This window comes from Cydia pomonella, chromosome 2 (assembly GCF_033807575.1).
Source record: "Cydia pomonella isolate Wapato2018A chromosome 2, ilCydPomo1, whole genome shotgun sequence".
In the NCBI taxonomy this organism is placed as follows: domain Eukaryota; kingdom Metazoa; phylum Arthropoda; class Insecta; order Lepidoptera; family Tortricidae; genus Cydia; species Cydia pomonella.
The window spans coordinates 8294736-8313663 of NC_084704.1; the positions used below are offsets into that span (position 1 = coordinate 8294736).

The 18928-nt window shown below is 42.1% G+C and overlaps 2 protein-coding genes across 2 annotated transcripts in view; both read right to left on the minus strand.

Annotated features, from left to right (window-relative positions):
- Positions 1–1497: 1497 nt before the first annotated feature.
- On the minus strand, positions 1498–8534 carry LOC133533003 (regucalcin-like). The gene is made up of 6 exons (XM_061871914.1): positions 7852–8534; positions 6608–6767; positions 5746–5943; positions 4189–4407; positions 3522–3637; positions 1498–2635 (listed from the first exon to the last, which is right to left on the minus strand). Exons 1-6 carry the CDS (start codon positions 7969–7971, stop codon positions 2414–2416), a joined length of 1035 nt encoding a protein of 344 aa, XP_061727898.1. The 5' UTR covers positions 7972–8534; the 3' UTR covers positions 1498–2413.
- Positions 8535–8665: 131 nt separating this feature from the next.
- Positions 8666–18928, minus strand: part of LOC133533033 (SWI/SNF complex subunit SMARCC2) — a 29095-nt gene continuing 18832 nt past the window's right edge. The window contains exons 10-20 of the mRNA XM_061871949.1: positions 18678–18859; positions 18078–18219; positions 16628–16745; positions 15953–16083; positions 15434–15623; positions 15023–15177; positions 14665–14785; positions 13879–14019; positions 13334–13549; positions 10610–10712; positions 8666–10339 (exon numbers count right to left, since the gene is read on the minus strand). Coding sequence (XP_061727933.1) covers positions 10237–10339; positions 10610–10712; positions 13334–13549; positions 13879–14019; positions 14665–14785; positions 15023–15177; positions 15434–15623; positions 15953–16083; positions 16628–16745; positions 18078–18219; positions 18678–18859 — 1602 coding nt within the window. The 3' untranslated portion in view covers positions 8666–10236. The remainder of the gene's footprint in view (positions 10340–10609; positions 10713–13333; positions 13550–13878; positions 14020–14664; positions 14786–15022; positions 15178–15433; positions 15624–15952; positions 16084–16627; positions 16746–18077; positions 18220–18677; positions 18860–18928) is intronic.

Below are 18928 nucleotides of genomic sequence, written 5' to 3' on the forward strand. Positions count from 1 at the left end.
AGTCTCTTCAGCGAGACTCGTTTTGATCTTTAAATAGATGCTTACTGTCATACGACATTGGAATATCAGTGGCTCCTCCTGCGTTATCGCAACTGGAGCTAACATTGTAGGTTGGGGTTTACGCCGTTATTTTGGGGACGGTGATTTAAGACGAAAGTGGACGACCGCCCCGAAACCGCCTTTTCGTACAAACGTACTCTCCCTTTTTCTCTCTGTATATTAACCTTATGGAAAATATTTTGACACAAATTGATGTATATCAAGCTCAGCCATGTCCTTCCGTTTTTTTTTAAGCTTTAAGAATAATATGGATGGATTTTGTTTTTCGCTCCTTTTGTATGTCTTTCCCATCACGGAACAATGGTGTTGCCTTACCTTTGGGAGGCGTGCGCGGAGCCGAAGCCAACACGTAGAGGCCCTTTTGACACTTTAATGAAATGTAAGGGGTACACCGAGCGGATGCTGCCCTTGCCCGAGTCATGGGACGCACGCACAGGCAGCACCCGCCAGGGTGTAAGGACTATTTGCGAGTTGATGACTAACATGAACTGGGCTATGGGTGATTTATTCTTATAATAATCAAAAAATCGAATAAAAAAAACTAATCGAAGGGTTATGGTCATTACATCAAATTGTGTAAACACACTTTTTATGTTAATATCCAGAGAGGAAAATGGGGACTACGCTTGTATGGAGAAGCGGTCGTCCCCTTTCTTCTTAATGTTTAGCACCTTAAGATGGTATTCCACCTGTCCAATTTCTTTGTCCAATGTCCATTGCGTCTCACTCTCTCATTAAGCAAATGTGAAATGCAAATACAATGTGTATTTGCATTCCAAGAAATTGGACAGTTGGAATACCATCAGATAGATAGATTTTAAATCTGAGGCCACTTCACTCACACCTAGAGCTACGCCACTACAGTGATATCCTATGTAACGACAACGCAAGTGCGTTGTCCGTCAGTGTTAGTTACTAAATGTAACACCAAGTATATTGTGATTTATTTATTTAATAGCAAATAAGTAGCATAGTTATAGCTATAGATACTTAACTACGTACCTACATAATCTGTACTCATAACATGATTTCGATTGTTGTTGACGTTGTTCTCCAGTTACTGTAAGTACGAGTAATATACAAAGTTAGGTGTAAATTAACATAGGTACAATCGTCGCTTTTTAATTTGTTCATTTATCAAATGAAGAAATGTGCCTAAACTGTTAATTAAATACTTCGCATACCTGATTTTAACCGTTATATATATGAATATATGTATTGAGACTTTTAAACACATTATTTCGAGGTATTTTCGCTGTTTAAGTATAAATAGTGTTCCTATAGACCAAATTAAATAAATTTTATGCAAATGTGTTCCAGTTTATATCTGCTTTATAGTGAGTAAGTCAGGACAACGGTCCAGAGTCACTTTTTCAAGCTAATTTGAATAAATTGGATTTCTCAAAGTAATTATTAGTATCAAGTTGTTCTTCACAATTAGTCATCTCGCTGTCGTAATGTGATGTTTAGTTATTTATGCGTTATTTATTGATGGACGTTTAAAATGTTACTACATTTAAATCTTGTTATTATCTTGTTGTATGCATGTCCTGTAATAAATTATTTCAGATTAAATAATTTACTACTTATTTAAATGTGACCGCAGCCGGCAAAACGTCCCACTTTGTCGCTTGCCATAAGGACTCCTTGACAAGTTATTCGTATAAAGATAAAAGCAAATCTCGGCCTTATGCAAGCGACAAAGTGGGACGTTTTGCCGGCCGCGGTCACAAATATTCACTGCATGATATATTAGTAAGTACCTATTTGAGTTTTTTACAATATTTTTAGATGTTGGAATTAGAATTAATTCAATTAATTGCATGAATATATAATATAATAAGTAATAACCGCCTCCTCTTCATCCTCTGAACTAGTTTTAGCCCAGTTATCCGTATTTGGCACTAACATTTAGTTACGGACTGGAATAATAATATTAAAGTTTTACGACACTGATAAATATCAGGAGTACTTGTGGGGAAGCTCAGTTCTCTATACAAACGAAGTTACGCTTTCGTTTTAAAACGACTAGCTAGCTTGCTCTGAAACTTTGTACCTACAATAGGATAAGGTATGTAATTATTTTATGTAGCCTCAGATACCATAGTTAAAAAAAGCAGCGAATTTAAAATTTTCATACGAAACTTGTTTTTGCTCTATTTCGTTTGTTTTATAAGATGGAGCAATATAAAATCATGTCAACCCTAGATATACCTCATGTCATTGTATGTGCAAAGTTTTATTACAATCCAACCCGTAGTTTAAAAATGCGAACGAAACTCCGTTTGCATGGGAAAGGTTTGTAAAATAAACTAAAATTTGTAATCGTCAAAATATATAGGTAGCATAAAGTTCAGTATCTATCAGCGCCGTCGAAGTGGAACTTGTTAGGCGCGAGGCCGCGGCGCTGCGTGCCGCGGATGGTGAAGACGGCGCCGCCCAGCGGGGCCTCGCGCGACGTGGTCACGAACAGCTCGTCCAGCCGCGGCCCGCCCCAGCACAGCGACGTCACGCGCGCCGCCGGGAGCGTGTACGCCGCTATTAGCTGTCCGCAGTCCGGGTTTATGTGCAGCACCTGCGGTGGATGATTGTCGTGTTGGATTACATTTGTTGCAGGTCTCACATTTAGAGAGAGAGATGTCAACATTAAATAATAAGGTTCTTAAATAATCGTGAATTGAGTGTCAACTCACTATACTTCTTTTTTTTACATTAGAAAGGCGTTAAGCGATCTTGAAGTGTCTTTTTAAACTTAAGTACCACAAAAATGCGTGACTGATCAAATTAATTTTAAAAAATTACCCAGGAGAACATAATGCCTAAAAAGTTGATTCGCCCATCTATGACTCTGACTACTGTCTGGCACTTATAACCCCTAAGAGCGTTTGCTTCAATAATATGAGATGTGACCCTACTGGCATTAATAGGGACATTACAAAAACTGGGCAAGTAGCAGAACTAATATATGTCAATAATACATTAATCACAAAACGCTGTCTGCCTTGTATATTACAGGAACAATCTTATCAGCGCGTTTTAGGGATACCGTTTCGAGTGGTCAGCGACATCTAGTGAATCATTCAGACTACTATCCGATTCACAGAAGCACATGGTACCAGTCTATCAACAATATGTACCGTAGCTAAACACGACCTTAACATAATGGCAATAAGGTAGTATACACATAGTTTGAAGAAAGTTACACGTGGTCGTGCCCCGACCTCCAGCCTGTGTTATTTTATTACTTTTTAAAACTAAAAAAATCTCCGCACGAGATCCCATAACACAGACGTATTATTACATTACATTTACAAGATTTACCTAAAGCTAAAGTAAACCGATACGTGGCACTTATAGATAAACGTAGGTACTAAACTACTAAAGTTGCTTGCAGTTTCTTTGCCAAGCATTTGAACAAACATTTATTTGGTATCGTGTTTTGTTTTCGAACAGATACTCACCGCCCCACCGAACATGAGCGCCACCCAAAGATGGCCTTCGGTGTCTATGGTCATGCCGTCGGGGATCGCATCGTTGTATCCGTGTTGCGTGATATCGAAGATGGCCCTTCGGTTACCTGTTAAACAATATCGGTAGTACATAGTTGTCATTCATAGAATGCTATATTTTCGTAAAATACTAGTCTGAATTAACCAAACCGATTCTGTGTAGCATACATTGAATACTTAAACTTGACAAGACTCTTCACACTAGTAAGCAGATACGGGATTCCCTCTGGTCGCATAACAACTTTTGTCATATTTTTAATTATCATAACACTTAATGCATAAAATTGTAAGTCATAAAAATCTTTGTTCAGAATTATTCCTGAGCATAACTGGGTTTTTGTCATAAATGAGTTGTGTCATAATTTTTATAGTCATTAATTTAATTCAAAATAAAAATAAAATTAATAAAGAATTGAGAATATACATTATATAAATCTGACTGGTTGCTATACCTACATATAATATTTGATGTGCTTTCTTACCTGAGCTGTGTCACCTATAACTCTACACATAATACAATGATTTTAATTGCTAATTGTTTTTACAGTTTCTGGTTTGGACCATGCATGTTTGTCTGTCAAGTAGAAGATGGAGATACTGAATGTACTGTGATACTCACTAATGTCCCCAGTGACCAAGTCATAGTCGAACGCCTCTATCTTCTGGGAGGGCGAGTCGACGTAGTACATGACGGTGTTGTTGGGCGACCAGGCCATGCCGTTGGAGATGCTGACGGGCCGGAGGAGCGCGCGCGGGTTCCGCAGCGAGTTCTGATCAAAGCTGTACAGAGTGGCTTTGTCAGCCAACACGTCGTCGCCTGTTTGAGGGCCTTTTGTACCTGGAATAATTTTTTTTTTTATAACATGGCATTTATTTACAATAACGATATACATAATGGATACTAGCTTAAATCTAAAATAGGCCTTTGAGACATTGTACCAAGGATGCTGGCAGCATTTCCTCATTGCATCGCAATACTAATACGTTGTGCGAGGATGTTAAATGATTATATAATTACTTATATGACAAATTTTAACATTCGTAGATTGGACGCCGCGAACACTGAAGGTAGAGTTTCACAAAAATATGAAGTTGAAGACTCTCAGTGTTTCTGCCCAGACTGTTTAAATACTAATAGTTATTTAACTTATTTAACACTTTCTAAGACAAAGGGACATATAGTATAGTACGGTTAAATTATGTTATGGGCCATATCATAGATGAGATAATATCTTGTCCCAATACAATAATGTTATTGTATAGTAGGTAAGTATTCAACTTGATTAACTGCAGGTAATATACATTTTAACGTCACCTTTGACAAATAGATAGTACAATTAAATAAAGTTATGAACCTAATTAAACAGAAATTAATTACTATTTTGTCACAATACCTACAATAACATGACTTTATATTACCTATTCAATTTGTTCGATGAAGCCTAAGAAACAAAAATGAGTAGAAACAATTAAGTAATTAAGACTATCTATATACCTTTTGTATTTATGTTGCATAAATTACAAATATAATAATTTATATACGGGGCCGCGCGTGATGTTGAAACAATAGGAACATAGGTATTTTAGTAAGTAGGTACTACTGTGCGCGCCATAGAGCCCACAGAATTAGTATTTTCCGGTACTTATTAGTTATAGTACTTAAAAGCCTAGTCAAAAAAGTTCTTTCCATTTTCAAGAGACCATCTCATGTGGTGTCTAGTTTGGTTTATTCGTGATGTCAATTGTAAAGAATGGCAAGTATAGTTGTATGGAAAACACCGGCCAAAAATCACCAACACCTTACTCGTTCAAAACTTTTTCACACGCCGTCTGTCGGTTTCCAGCTTTTCTTGTGGAGAAGATACAACTAATAACCCCAGTGTATGAATCTAAGAAACATATTCACGCACAAAGCCATTAGGTCAGTAGTTAAAGCCTCATCGGCCTGTGTGTCAGTCCAGTAGTCTTTAGGTAGGTACTCATCGCCCACGTGTAGAAGTCTTATTTAACACACTCATCCGCTCAAAGCAGTACGCCTTGCCCTCGTGGCCTCTTTGATCACAATATCGGGCATCCCGTTGTCCACTGTGGCTAACAGACGGATCGACCTGTGTACCAATAAGTACGACAGATTCCTTCCACCAATATTGGGATATTGGGTGTAAAAGACACTTACCCGCCACGAACCGTCCGTCGGCGTCCGGCTTGCCTTCGTTGATCACGTTGTCAGGCATTCCGTCGTCCACTGTTGCCAGCAGGCGTAACGAGGCGTCGCCCTCCGTTTGCCAGTCGAGAAGATACAATCCTGCTCTAACGGCAACCAGCAGACGACTGCTACCTTCCACCAGTGCTACAACGTTCACTTGCCCGTAACCTGGAGAAGTTGTGATTAGACATATTTTTTAGTTTGCATAGCAATTAAAATTATTATACGACGTCAAATATATCGGAGCAGAAAAATGCTCGCAAATAAAAACTGATGAACACGTTGCCTGATCTGAGTCGGCTAAGACGGCAAGGCAGGTAGGTACATGTATAGATATTTTTAACACTTTTACCACTCCGATAATGACGGTTGTATAGTTTTCAAACTGGCCCTTACGGCTAACTCTTTGTCTCTTGTAAATAAAACCGCACGTGCTACTTACCTACATAAAAAAAGTTTCAGTCACAACCTTTAGCCGTAAGGGCCAGCTTGAAAACTAAAGATTTATACATTTTATACGCTGACTTATTAAATTCATCGCCCAGGGCATGTTGAATTGATGAAGACATAAATTCGTTATCTTGAGGAAGTTACTTTTTATTTCGCAGCGGAATCGTACTATTGTTACTGATTCAGGTTCGTTTATTTGTATATCGTGCAGTTTTCATGCATGGTTCGTACCAGCTAGCAATTGACTTAGGTATTTAATAATGAAAGGAAAAGAAGGAAAAGAAAAACAATGTTCTACCATACATCTAATTGTGATGAAATATATACAAATATGACTGAGAACAATACAAATATGAATGAGAAACTATTAATAAACACTTGCCTATGTGTTTAGTGAATATCTGCCCCGTCCCATAGTGGAGGCGGTGTATGTTTTGCTCCAAAACGTCCACGAAATACAGGCTCTGAGTATCGGCGTCCCACACGGGGCTCTCGCCATGTGTGAAAAGCGCGGGGCTGCCCGCGTGCTCCTCGGACGCCACCTATAGCCAGGTGATGATAAAAACCATACCATAAAGCGAGGTCTCCAAACTTCAACTCACGGGGCGAATGCGGCCCCCCAGCCTTTACTTTTGGGAGAAAGCGAGAGGCAAAGGCCATGCAATCCGGCCCGCGATAAGATATTATTCGGGAGAGCCGAAGACTTGACTGTGGCCCTCGAGTCGAAAAGTTAGGAGACAACTTTGTCTTAGATATAGGTATGACACACACACAGACATATGTAACAACATGTAACATATCTTATAATACACAGACATGTAACATATCTTATAATATAACCTTAATTTTATCATCAATTTCATTTCATTTATTTATTTAATTAAACAATACAAGATTGTGTTTTTATAAAAACAGAATTCGGGCAGCTTGGTTTGCACCCGAGTGCGGTAAAGTCAAACAAAAGTAGTGTTGGTGCTTGTGCCATATGATCCATGGTGGCTTCGGAACTACTGAGCTGACTACGGTGAATGCTGTCAATCTATTCGACTTTATCGCCCATCGCTATTTGCCACATTTTAAAAAAGTTCCAAAAAAGATTACGGGTTTTAGTAAGAAATCCGCAGCCCTATATTTTTTCGAAAATTTTACTACTTTTACTTGACCAAATTGTTATTATATCACAAGTTACATCTGTGTTTGAGTAATGTGTAACTTTTCAAAACTGCATAAGTGGGTCAAAATTATTTTCGTCGTCTTGGTTATTTGTCCCCAAATAATTTGACGGAACTTTTTGTATGAGATGAAATTTAGTTTTTAATTTTTCTTGTGTAAAATACAATCTACAGCTAGAATGACATAAGATAGAACTCGACTTTTATATTGTTTGACGGAAATACACGCGTGACAGAGTGGTCAGAAACAATACAACGAAACGAATTTTGACCCAAGTATACGTTTCCTTATCGGATTTTTCGGGACCGAAAATCGTATCCGGTTAGTTTTTTAAAATAATGCAATATTTCCTTTTAAAAAATGCGCTAATTAATTCTATGAACAAATCTTAATTAACGATTATGGACATCGACATAAGTTTAGTAGATAAGCTAATTTAGCTATTATGCTTACCATTGATACTTTATAGTCAGGTTCTTCAGGACGTTTCGCAGTGCTTTTGGCGAGCATAGGTTTATACCCGGATATATTATCACAAATACTAATCAACAAAAACAATATTGCACCAAGCATCGTGTTCAACTGTTTTGTTATAACATAAAAAAACTAAACGCAGTCCCTCGCTTACTCAGTGATAAACGGTACTGGTCGCATTTTTGTAAAAACTGAACACACGTTATCGGAGGAAACGTGTTCTTTTTGTTCTAAAGGCACTGTACTCCGTTCTATAAACACAAGTGCCCAGCAACTGAGACTATATCAACGGAGTAATTTCAATCGTCTAATGTCTAATACGTTGCGAGACGAATAAATCCATCCGCCGACGCGAACACACTACACAAGCGCTTGGATGCATCCTAGCTATCGACCAGCAATTTGTCTGAGATTTATTCGCAGGATTATCCCCGGCGAGAATCTGGCGTAGATATAGCAGAGATTATGATCTCTCTTACGTGTTTAAGGACCCGTAGGAATACGTTGAGACGAACATTTATGAAATTTTGTCATCGAAGTAAGGTCACTGATACAATATGACTGCCTTCGTAAATGCAACTTAATCTCCATAACGTTAAAGTTCATTATTATTTATCTCAATCAAGCACTCGCCACGATTGGGCTTGGACTCTTACAAGTTTCTACTGAGGTTATCAACACCATTGTATATCGCTAATCGTATCGGTAGCACATTGTTTATGCACTGGTAATCCTGCTAATTATTTTGGTACAGTTCTTAAGCTAATGAGAGTGCATACTAAATAAAACGATACGTATTTGACAGTTTTTATTCCATAACTTTTGTTACGTCTATTCCTTAAAATAATAACTTACAATATTTTAATGATTTATTTTTCATCGAGTCATACTAACTCACACATCAAGCATACATCGTCAATTAATTACATTTGAATTAAAACTAGATATTCAGTTCACATTGATAATTACCAGATTATTCACTGCGAGGTCTACCGTACGCTGATTGATAATACTTATTACTGTAGAAATGCACTAGGCTTAGTTTGCCAAAAAGATCAATTACATATAACATGGGTTGACATTGGTTGTGTAAAATACTAAGAAAAAGTATATTAATTACTTTTAAGGTAAAAAAAAAGATATTGAGCATAATTTAAAATAAATGCTGTACTAACGATTGTATATACGATGAGAGTTGATGTATTTTTGTTTGATTAAACAGTTGTATAATAAAAATGTACACATAATTACGTGTCCGTCCGTCTATTATCTTTGATTGATATTCAATAAACATTATCTAATTCCACTGTGGAACTACGTGGGTATTGACGTTGTAAATAAGTCGCAGGATTCTATAACACAGTCACGCCAAGGTTGGTGTTTGGTGGTATAAGTATAACCATAAAGAAATGAGAAGTAAACATAAGAGTCCTCCCTCCATACATCAGTTTTGGTACCAAAACGCTAATTATAATCGTAGTCGACATCTAGCATCGAGTAGCGGAATTATCAGTACTGCTACTTGACAATAGATGTTGCAATGAACAAAAAGTCTAATGCTCAACAATTTTCAGCAATATTATAACCGGATTGGCCGGAACTTTAATTTCAACACCTTTTCTTTGTAATATTAGTTGTAAATTGTTGAAAAATACAAATTTCGTCAGTCGCGACACCCGAGACATCTTGTCAAGTAGCGGTAATGATAATTCCGCTACTCGAGTCATACTAACTCGCACTCTATGCTTACTTCTTATTTCTCTATGGTATAGCGGACTCGTATACAACAGCGACTCTAAAGAACAAATAATGGTTATGATCTGTTCCTGAGTCTTTTACATTACTCTGCAAATTGCGGTTTATTTCGGATCGCATATGAAAGTATAGCTGTCCACAACAGAAAATGAGATTTCTGTATAAATAAATGTGATCACTGATCACATACAATTAATACAAATTGGCTCCATTTTTTAACAAGTATATAATAATACATAAACCCGAGATCTTCTATAAAGTTATTTTAAGTGTCAAGGACGCTTTACACTCGCAGTGATGTAGTAAAACGCTCACATAGTTACATCCATCACACATTCCTGAAATTAGTCACCCACAAGAGAAAAGAAGCAACAGAGCACGCGAGATTTTAAAACATCCATCGGGTATTAGACAAATTTCAGCAGTCGGAAGCAGGTACTTAAATGAGGAATCAGTCCGAATGCAGAGTTTTTCTAATATCGAACGGACCGCACGTCGGGGCGATATACTTCAGGTTTTCATAGTTTCGACGACTAAGTTCAGAACGGTGTCAGGTGAGGCGGGCGGCTAGAGCACGGCGGCTATGGACATAGCCGCGGAGGGCGGGTTCTATGCGTGGTGCGGCGCCGCGTCGGCCGCCGGCGCCTCGGCCGCCGGGCCCGCCGCCGCCGCCGCCGCCGCCGCCGTCGCCGCGCCGCCCTCCTGCTGCATCCTACAACGATACACGCGTACACTTATATTATACGATCTTCACTTGCCTTATCAATTATATATTGTCCTACGAAAGTAGAAGGACCCACTTTGACGAGGCAATTTATTGGTCCCCTGCTGCTAAGCGAGGTTGGTTGATGAGAAGTATTTTTTTATTATTAACTGAGTGTGGTATTCGCCCCCGACCACATCGTAGTCAACTGTAATTCTTTGCGAATTGTCTCATTGGAGCAGCTGACGTATAATGAGAGCGTGCTCGGGAGCCACGTACCTTTGATGCGCCTGGTGGCGTGCACGGAACTCTGCGGCCTTCAGCTGCTCCAGGTGGAACTGCTGCCTCTCCTGGATCAGTTGTTGTCTCTGGTATTCTAAACCTGCAAAACAAAATATTTGTGATGAATTAAATCCCGATAGGGACCCACACTTTTGAGAAAATGCGTTTGGTCCAAAAAACTATCACTAGAACTGCATAAAGACAATAATAATAATAATCAGGGCAGCTTGTGGCGAGCTGTTGGGCAGTAAAGACCCCACGGACCCGAGTAGTCCCGAGAGTCGGTCAGGGTTTCCGTCTCCGGCGTGTCTTCGCCGGTCCGAGTGGACCTTCAAGTCTGGCTTGCCTTCATTGGCCGTCCAAAGAGTAGTTGTTAGAGCTATATGCTCCAGGGGTGGAAGTGAAACATGCAGAAGACGCGAGTTGGCACAGTGGCTGTTATCAGGCACTGGGTAGAAAGCGGCGTACACCTCTCTACACCCCTGAGCCGCTCACACCAGTGTTGCTCCAGTTTCAGGGGCCCATCTAGGGGGCGGTAAGTCGCCGCTTGCCTCGATAACTAGTGAAAACATTGTTATGGCACATGCTCGGAGCCCGGACGTCTTTGCAATTGCAATAACCCAGTTTCATTGTCCACCCAAACTTCAATCCACAGACCGTTATACTGTTCACTTTTTCTACAATAGTTCCAATGCCTGCTGCGACCGGTTCATGGGTGTCTATTGTTGTTGCTCTCCAATTACGTAGGGGCCACGTGTTGGATCTATATCCCCACACAAGCCTTATGAAAAGACCGGGATTTATAGGCCCGCGAAATCCAAAGAGATACAGAATAATAATAATAGACGTTTATTCAAAAAGTTAGAAGATAGGTACATAATAAAAGTACACAATAATGCTTACAAACTAATTGAAAAGGAAAGTGGCTCAGCTTATGTCTGTGCCAGAAGGCCTCGGGGCACAGCGGCCCTAAAGACTTCCAGCGAAGGACTCTGGTATTCTACCAACAATTAGAAACATTTACATATAGGACAGGATAGCAAAACCGAACAATGCGCAGTGGATAAAAAAGTGCTAACTTAACTAAATTTAAATATAGAGCAGATCACTCAACCAAAAGTGTACGTTACTTCCTTTGGGAGATCCAGTAAATAAGTCTTGCAACTTAGTTTGAAAACCGCCAGGGACTTACTATTAACTACCAGTAGCGGCAAATTGTTTCAGCAGACGCAGCATAACGAAATGTTATCTAGCCATAAACAATACTTATTATAGCGGAATATGTTTACACAACAGTGAATATTTACTTATGTTGGGTTAGTCTGTAATTTCATAACAACATTTTAATTAGTTATCTTTTAATCTGCACAAAATTATTATATGTGGATTATTTGACTAGTTCTTGAAACTATTATGGCATAAATAAACCTATCCCTGTCCAGATCATATTCCAATCAAATATGAACCGAGAACTCTAAGCTGTCAGTACGTACTCGTACATCAGGAAGGTTATTAGGGGATTAATGTCGCTGATTGGTAGTTATTGACATTATATACATTTCATCTACTTAGATGTGTACATTAGTGTAATAGAGATGACTATTATTTCGTTTATCGTCTTATTTAAATGTAGGCGTAATTGTGTATCTGTGCTAATTGTCTCGAGAATTTGAACGGGAATGTTCTCAAACGCGGTTTCCATTTTTTATTTCCGTTTACAGAATACTATAGTTTAATAATGATTAAGACAAACCAAGAGCCACTTTTGAAAAACTCAAATAAAAACAGTAGGTAATTAAGAATAATATACAGATAGAAATTAATTTACAGTCGTAGCGTTAGAAATAAAATTATACATGGTTTTCACGATAGGCGTCCTAGAATAAATGTTATAGTAATGTCCGTTTCACCCTCCGTGACGCGCTTGTTCAGCTTATCCCGCAGGTGTTGCAGATATTGCCTCTGTTGAGGGTTTAGGTCCGCCTTGAAAGACACCGGCCGATGCAGTTTTTTTCTCATTTCGAAGTACTTCCAGTGCATCAGTCTTGTTTCGCAGTACATTCTTCAAGGGGCGCGGTGTCACATCTCCATTGCCACCTGTCTTGGTACCCAGGCATAAAGTCTTGATCCCGACGCAGCTCACTTTGCTCGAGACACTGTTTATAATTGCCGAGCTCTCCTTGTGGTTTAACATTAACGCTCGAAGACTCGGATGAAAGTCGCTTGTCAGCGCTCTATGATAACGTGCACTACGTTTCCACCAACAAGCAACTAAAAACTTGAACTTGCACTCAAACACCGGCGATGATCTTGACCTCGATGGCGACGTCGGCTGCTCGAATTGATTGTATACGGTTAACTTACCTTCACGGCCGCACTGCATTGTAGCCTTTCTCATTTTAGATCCTTGTATCGCCTCGAAGTATTATACCTTGATCTCAAGCTTCTTAATGTGCGTTTCAACCAGCAACGAGACCAGCGACTTGATCTTGCGCTCCTCGGAACCGGCGAGATACTTCGCTAATCAAATAGTCGATAATCAAGTCGCGCTCCATGGTTGCCCCGAGCTTCTCGAAATGTCGCAGGTAGATTTCGAACTTCTTCATTTGTGTCTTAACCAGCAATGCGACCATATACTTTGATCTTGCAATCCTCGACGCCAGCGAGCTGCTTTGCCCTACACACCCGCAGCTCAAAATAACATTTACATTAATGACTCACCCTCACGCTCGCGCTCCATGGTAGCCTCGAGTTCCTCGAAGTGTCGCAGCTTAATCTCGAGCTTCTTCATCTGCGTTTCAACCAGCAGCGCGACCAGCGACTTGATCTTGCGTTCCTCGACGCCGGCGAGGTGCTTGGCCTTCACGGCGGCAGCAGCCAGCGCGGCCGCGGCCGCGGACTGCAGCTTCGCGTCCACCGTCGAGGGGCTCGAGCCATCTGTTAACATGACAATCATTTTGTAATCTTAAAAATGTTGGTCAAGTGACAGCCGGCACAGTAATTGGTTTAATGTTTTTAATGCTGATCGACTCAGTTTCGTTTAAGGATCATCTAATTGTGTTGAACGAATGAACGGAGCAGCAGTAGATAGTAAAATTTGAGAAAAAGTATAAAAAGAAAAAAAAAAAGAAAAGAAAAAATCCAGTTCAAGTAAAAAAGTAAATGATCCTTGCGTGAAACTGAGTTAATTTCCCGCCAACCCAAATTTTAACGGTCAGGAAAACTAGCCCCGCTGGAAGTTGGAACAGGTATTTGAAGGGGCTAACCTGGAGTAGGCGGCGGCGCTTCTTTAGTGTCCTTGGGCTCGTCGGCCGCGGGCGTGTCGGCGGGCTCCTCCTTGGGCTTCACTTCGCCCTCCTCCACCTCCATCGCCTCCGTCTTTACATCGCTGGCGCCTTCTTTCTTTTCTGTTTATCATAATTTGTAATTAAGAGCCAGTTGCACCAACCACTACTGATGGACTGAAGCAATGAACGATGAAACTTCTTATACAATATACAGCGAACGTTTTAACGATGATAGATGATTTGGTGAAACCGACCCTTAGTGTTATCGTCATTTTGATGACGACATTACTTATATTGGTAGTTGACAGTTTCCATCCTTACGAAGTATTACCCAAAGCAACGCATAATACGCTGCACGCGAACCACGTTGTACTTTCGCAACGAGTGTCGCCACGGCGAACATGAGGACTAAAACGCGTAGCTTAACAAGGCTGGCATCTTATGTCTCAAGACTCTCAAGTGAGTTTCCAGCTTAGAGCTTATTTAGACTGAATACTTTAAAAATTGTAACCTTTAACCGTACATCACAGGGTGAATACGTAGATCGTCCTAAACAACTTTTACTATGGGGCCAAGCAGCAACATCGAAAATAAATAGGCATAGAAAACAGCTGGTCAGCCGCAATGAATAAAACAGCCAATTTTAATTGCAATCTCAGTGTCAGCCCCATAGTAAACGTAGTTTTGTACGAGTAGTATGAGCTATATATTCAAATTCGAATCGTAAAGAATAACTAAATAGCAAAAAGAAAAAAGCGTGTTTACCGGTCGAGGGCGGCAGGTCGGGCGCGGTGCCGGCGATGCCGGTGGCGGCCAGCGCCGCGGCCGGCCCGTGCGCCTCCGCCGCCTTCACGTGCGCCTCCATCATGGCCGCCGGCACCTCGTCCTGGTGGACAATGGGAAATTACTTCTAGCATACTATAAACAAAACGCCTCGAGTACCACAGACGCGCTATCGCATCGCTAGAAAACTTATCTCTAAGTTCCACGAAACGTATTAAAAATCAAATACCCTTGGCACTTAGGGATGGGAAGGAGGCGTTAATACGACGCAGCGAATCATTACGGGGTTACCCTGCTTGCTGACCGAGGTCGGTTGTGACATCAGTACAAAAACTCGTACCTTGATGGCGGCGAACTCGGCCATGGCGGCACCGGTGGCCTTGGAGGCGATGCGCGGGTCCACGACGGACGCGAGGAAGGCCACGGTGCTCATTACGGGGTTGCCCTGCTTGCTGAACGGGATCGGCTGGTACGCCAGCGGCCCTAGCACGCCACCTGTTACAACAAAACTACATGTTAGCAAACTTCCATTCCAAGAAGTATATTTTCACTGCTGCTACTCCTAAATTCAAGTCCGAACTGGTCTTCCAATGTAACATATAGCTTTGACACAGTAGTTGTTGTTAAGTGCCACGATACCGGTCCGTGGACAAACTAAGTAATATTTATTTCAGTGATGCAGCTCCAGCCCCTCCAGCAGCAGCAGCGTCTCCTGTTCCGTTGGCTAGGTACTGTAACATTGTGCACTGACCGGAGGCGCCATCCTGCAGATAGGGCTCCTCGATGGGCAGGCGCAGGAAGTGCAGGATGCACTCGTCGTGCGTGCGCGTGCCCACGTGCGCGGCCACGCGGTTCCAGTCGTCGCGGTGCAGCTCCAGCCCCTCCAGCAGCAGCAGCGTCTCCTGCTCCGTCCACTCGCGACCGCGTGCTCCGCCGCGGTACTGGAATAATACAAAACTTTAGGCCCAATGTTTTCTTGAATTATCTACACCGGTGCAGTAAAAATATAAATATTTCACATTTTTCGACGCGTCCTGCGACGGTGTTTTTTTTCGGAACCATCAACACCAAAACAGTATAAATAAGTAGACACGAGCTACTACCGTAATTACAAATTAATTCACGAAAGTTAGTGAAATTAAATGTTCGTTGAGTGATATATTGTCATATCAATTTGTCAAACTGACACAAATACTTTCTACTAATTATTCCATCAGTTCACTAGAGCTTTAGCAAATCGACCTCTAGTACAGAGCACAAAGTGACCAACCTGATCGAGCTTGAGTCCCGGCGCGCCGCCCATCTCGAGCAGGCTCTCCGCCTTGACGGCCGCCGCCGGGGCCGTCGTGTCCACGCCGTTCGGCAGGCCCGCCTCCGTCTTCGGCACCGCCGCGGTCTCCACTGTAATACATTCATTATACTAAATTATATGGAACAAGAAAAAACACAAGCCCAAAAGAAAAAAGAACTGGATACAGAAATAAAAAGACAACGAACAACTCCATTATATCAAACTGCGGGCTAAGCACGTTCGCATTTTTATCGCCTGTCACCATGTCACGTTCTAACAAGTATGTGAGTGCGAAAGTGACAGGCATAAATAAATAATAATAATAATAAATCATTTATTCCAGACAACATCGATCCATAGTTATACCTTTACATTTACAATAAAAATTAAAAAATAAATAAAATTAGGTCTATAACAGAAAAAATCTTGACTAAACATTAAAATTAAATTACATAGTGAGAGTTGATAAAAATGGATCCATGCTGCCACCGCTGTACGGATAAGTATATCGATTTCGTAATAAACTCGAGCGTCCGATCAGATCCGCAATACCTTCGATACCAACTTACGATACAGCACACAGGAGAAGGTAAATATTGATACTAATGATGTATTATTTTGTTTCAAGTACGCAACATCCAGTGAGTATGTTACCTGGTCTCGGCAAGGCGGCGCGGTTGAGCGGCTGCAGGCCGGACGGCGTGTCGGACAGCACGTGGAAGTGCGACGTGGGCGGCGGGCCCATGGCCGTCGGCCGCGACTCCGCCTCCAGCTGCAACACAAAGCATACATTACTATCACTCATTGTCAAGATCATCCGAGACATCGGCTGGATATGCACGAGGTAAACGCGTAAAGCATCAAATGTGATGGCACCATAAATGTCTGTTGATATTGTACGCTGCGTACAGCCTCAATTTCTATAGAAATGTTACTGTTTTCCTATATGATAACACGCTGTAGGTATGCTGTGTATAGCGTCAACCGGAGACCAAGCCATAAAACCGCTACCCGTAACTGTAGGTATGCTGTGTACAGAATCACGTTTCATAATAATTTTCCTTTATCCTGCTTACAGTGCAGGCAGCAGGCAATCAAGGCCTAAGTGAGCGTATGTTAACCAACCTGGCAGTTGATGACCTCCCCCTGCTCCAGGAAGCCGTGCTGGTCTAGTCCTCCGTAGGGTTCAGGTATTTGCTCATGAAGTAACCGACCTGGTAGTTGATGAGCCCCCACTGCTCCAGGCAGCCGTGCTGGTCTAGTCCTCCGTAGGGTTCAGGTATTTGCTCATGAAGTAACCGACCTGGTAGTTGATGAGCCCCCACTGCTCCAGGAAGCCGTGCTGGTCTAGTCCTCCGTAGGGTTCAGGTATTTGCTCATGAAGTAACCGACCTGGTAGTTGATGAGCCCCCACTGCTCCAGGCAGCCGTGCTGGTCTAGTCCTCCGTAGGGTTCAGGTATTTGCTCATGAAGTAACCGACCTGGTAGTTGATGAGCCCCCACTGCTCCAGGCAGCCGTGCTGGTCTAGTCCTCCGTAGGGTTCAGGTATTTGCTCATGAAGTAACCGACCTGGTAGTTGATGAGCCCCCACTGCTCCAGGCAGCCGTGCTGGTCTAGTCCTCCGTAGGGTTCAGGTATTTGCTCATGAAGTAACCGACCTGGTAGTTGATGAGCCCCCACTGCTCCAGGCAGCCGTGCTGGTCTAGTCCTCCGTAGGGTTCAGGTATTTGCTCATGAAGTAACCGACCTGGTAGTTGATGAGCCCCCACTGCTCCAGGAAGCCGTGCTGGTCTAGTCCTCCGTAGGGTTCAGGTATTTGCTCATGAAGTAACCGACCTGGTAGTTGATGAGCCCCCACTGCTCCAGGCAGCCGTGCTGGTCTAGTCCTCCGTAGGGTTCAGGTATTTGCTCATGAAGTAACCGACCTGGTAGTTGATGAGCCCCCACTGCTCCAGGCAGCCGTGCTGGTCTAGTCCTCCGTAGGGTTCAGGTATTTGCTCATGAAGTAACCGACCTGGTAGTTGATGAGCCCCCACTGCTCCAGGCAGCCGTGCTGGTCTAGTCCTCCGTAGGGTTCAGGTATTTGCTCATGAAGTAACCGACCTGGTAGTTGATGAGCCCCCACTGCTCCAGGAAGCCGTGCACGCGCATGATGGCGCACACGTCGCCGGCGAGGTTGCGCCGCGACGCCGTGCTGGTCAAGTACTCCGTGGGGTTCAGCCGGTATGTGTCGATCATGAAGTTCCTGCGCAACAACACAAAATAAAAAAAGATCGCGGTTATGTTTAGAAGTATTCTGCAACTTATAGCAAAACATGCGCGGTAATCGCATAGTATGTACTTATCACTGCGCGGACTAACAACCTACAACGCCTCCAAGGCGCTGCCCCATACCATATCAGGCCGAAATATCTACTTTTATAGACATATGGCTGCGCCTTTTTCAAGAAGCACTCGACGTAAAAGGAAGTGCCGGTCTCGTATCGCTAATATGCGCCTACGATTTAACCGGTAATAATTTTCCAACCTCTGTAGTGTAGGTACAGCTGCAGAGAAAAGGTACCACTCCTGCATAGAAGTTGGTAAGCACACAGCTGACTGTTCTATGTATTAAAGTTAGTTAAATGGTTGTTGAGTAATAGCATAATAAAAAGAACAAGGTTGTTCGTTATTATATAGGCAAAATCGACAAATATTAGATACCTGTATGCGAGGTAGATCTCAGGCGTCTTGGACTTATTCTTCCCGTTGAAGAACTCCGGCAGGGCGCGCTTCTCGATGGTGTGTATGGAGTTGTAGTCGAACCAGGCCGAGTACGACGGAACCACGATGTGGTGCGTCTGGTCCGTCACATTGTCTTCCGGTTCCTCCTTCACCGTCGTTTCCTGCCATCAATTAAGGATTACAATATTGTTCGGAGTTTTTGGTTGAAGCGTACATACTTCATTATGGAA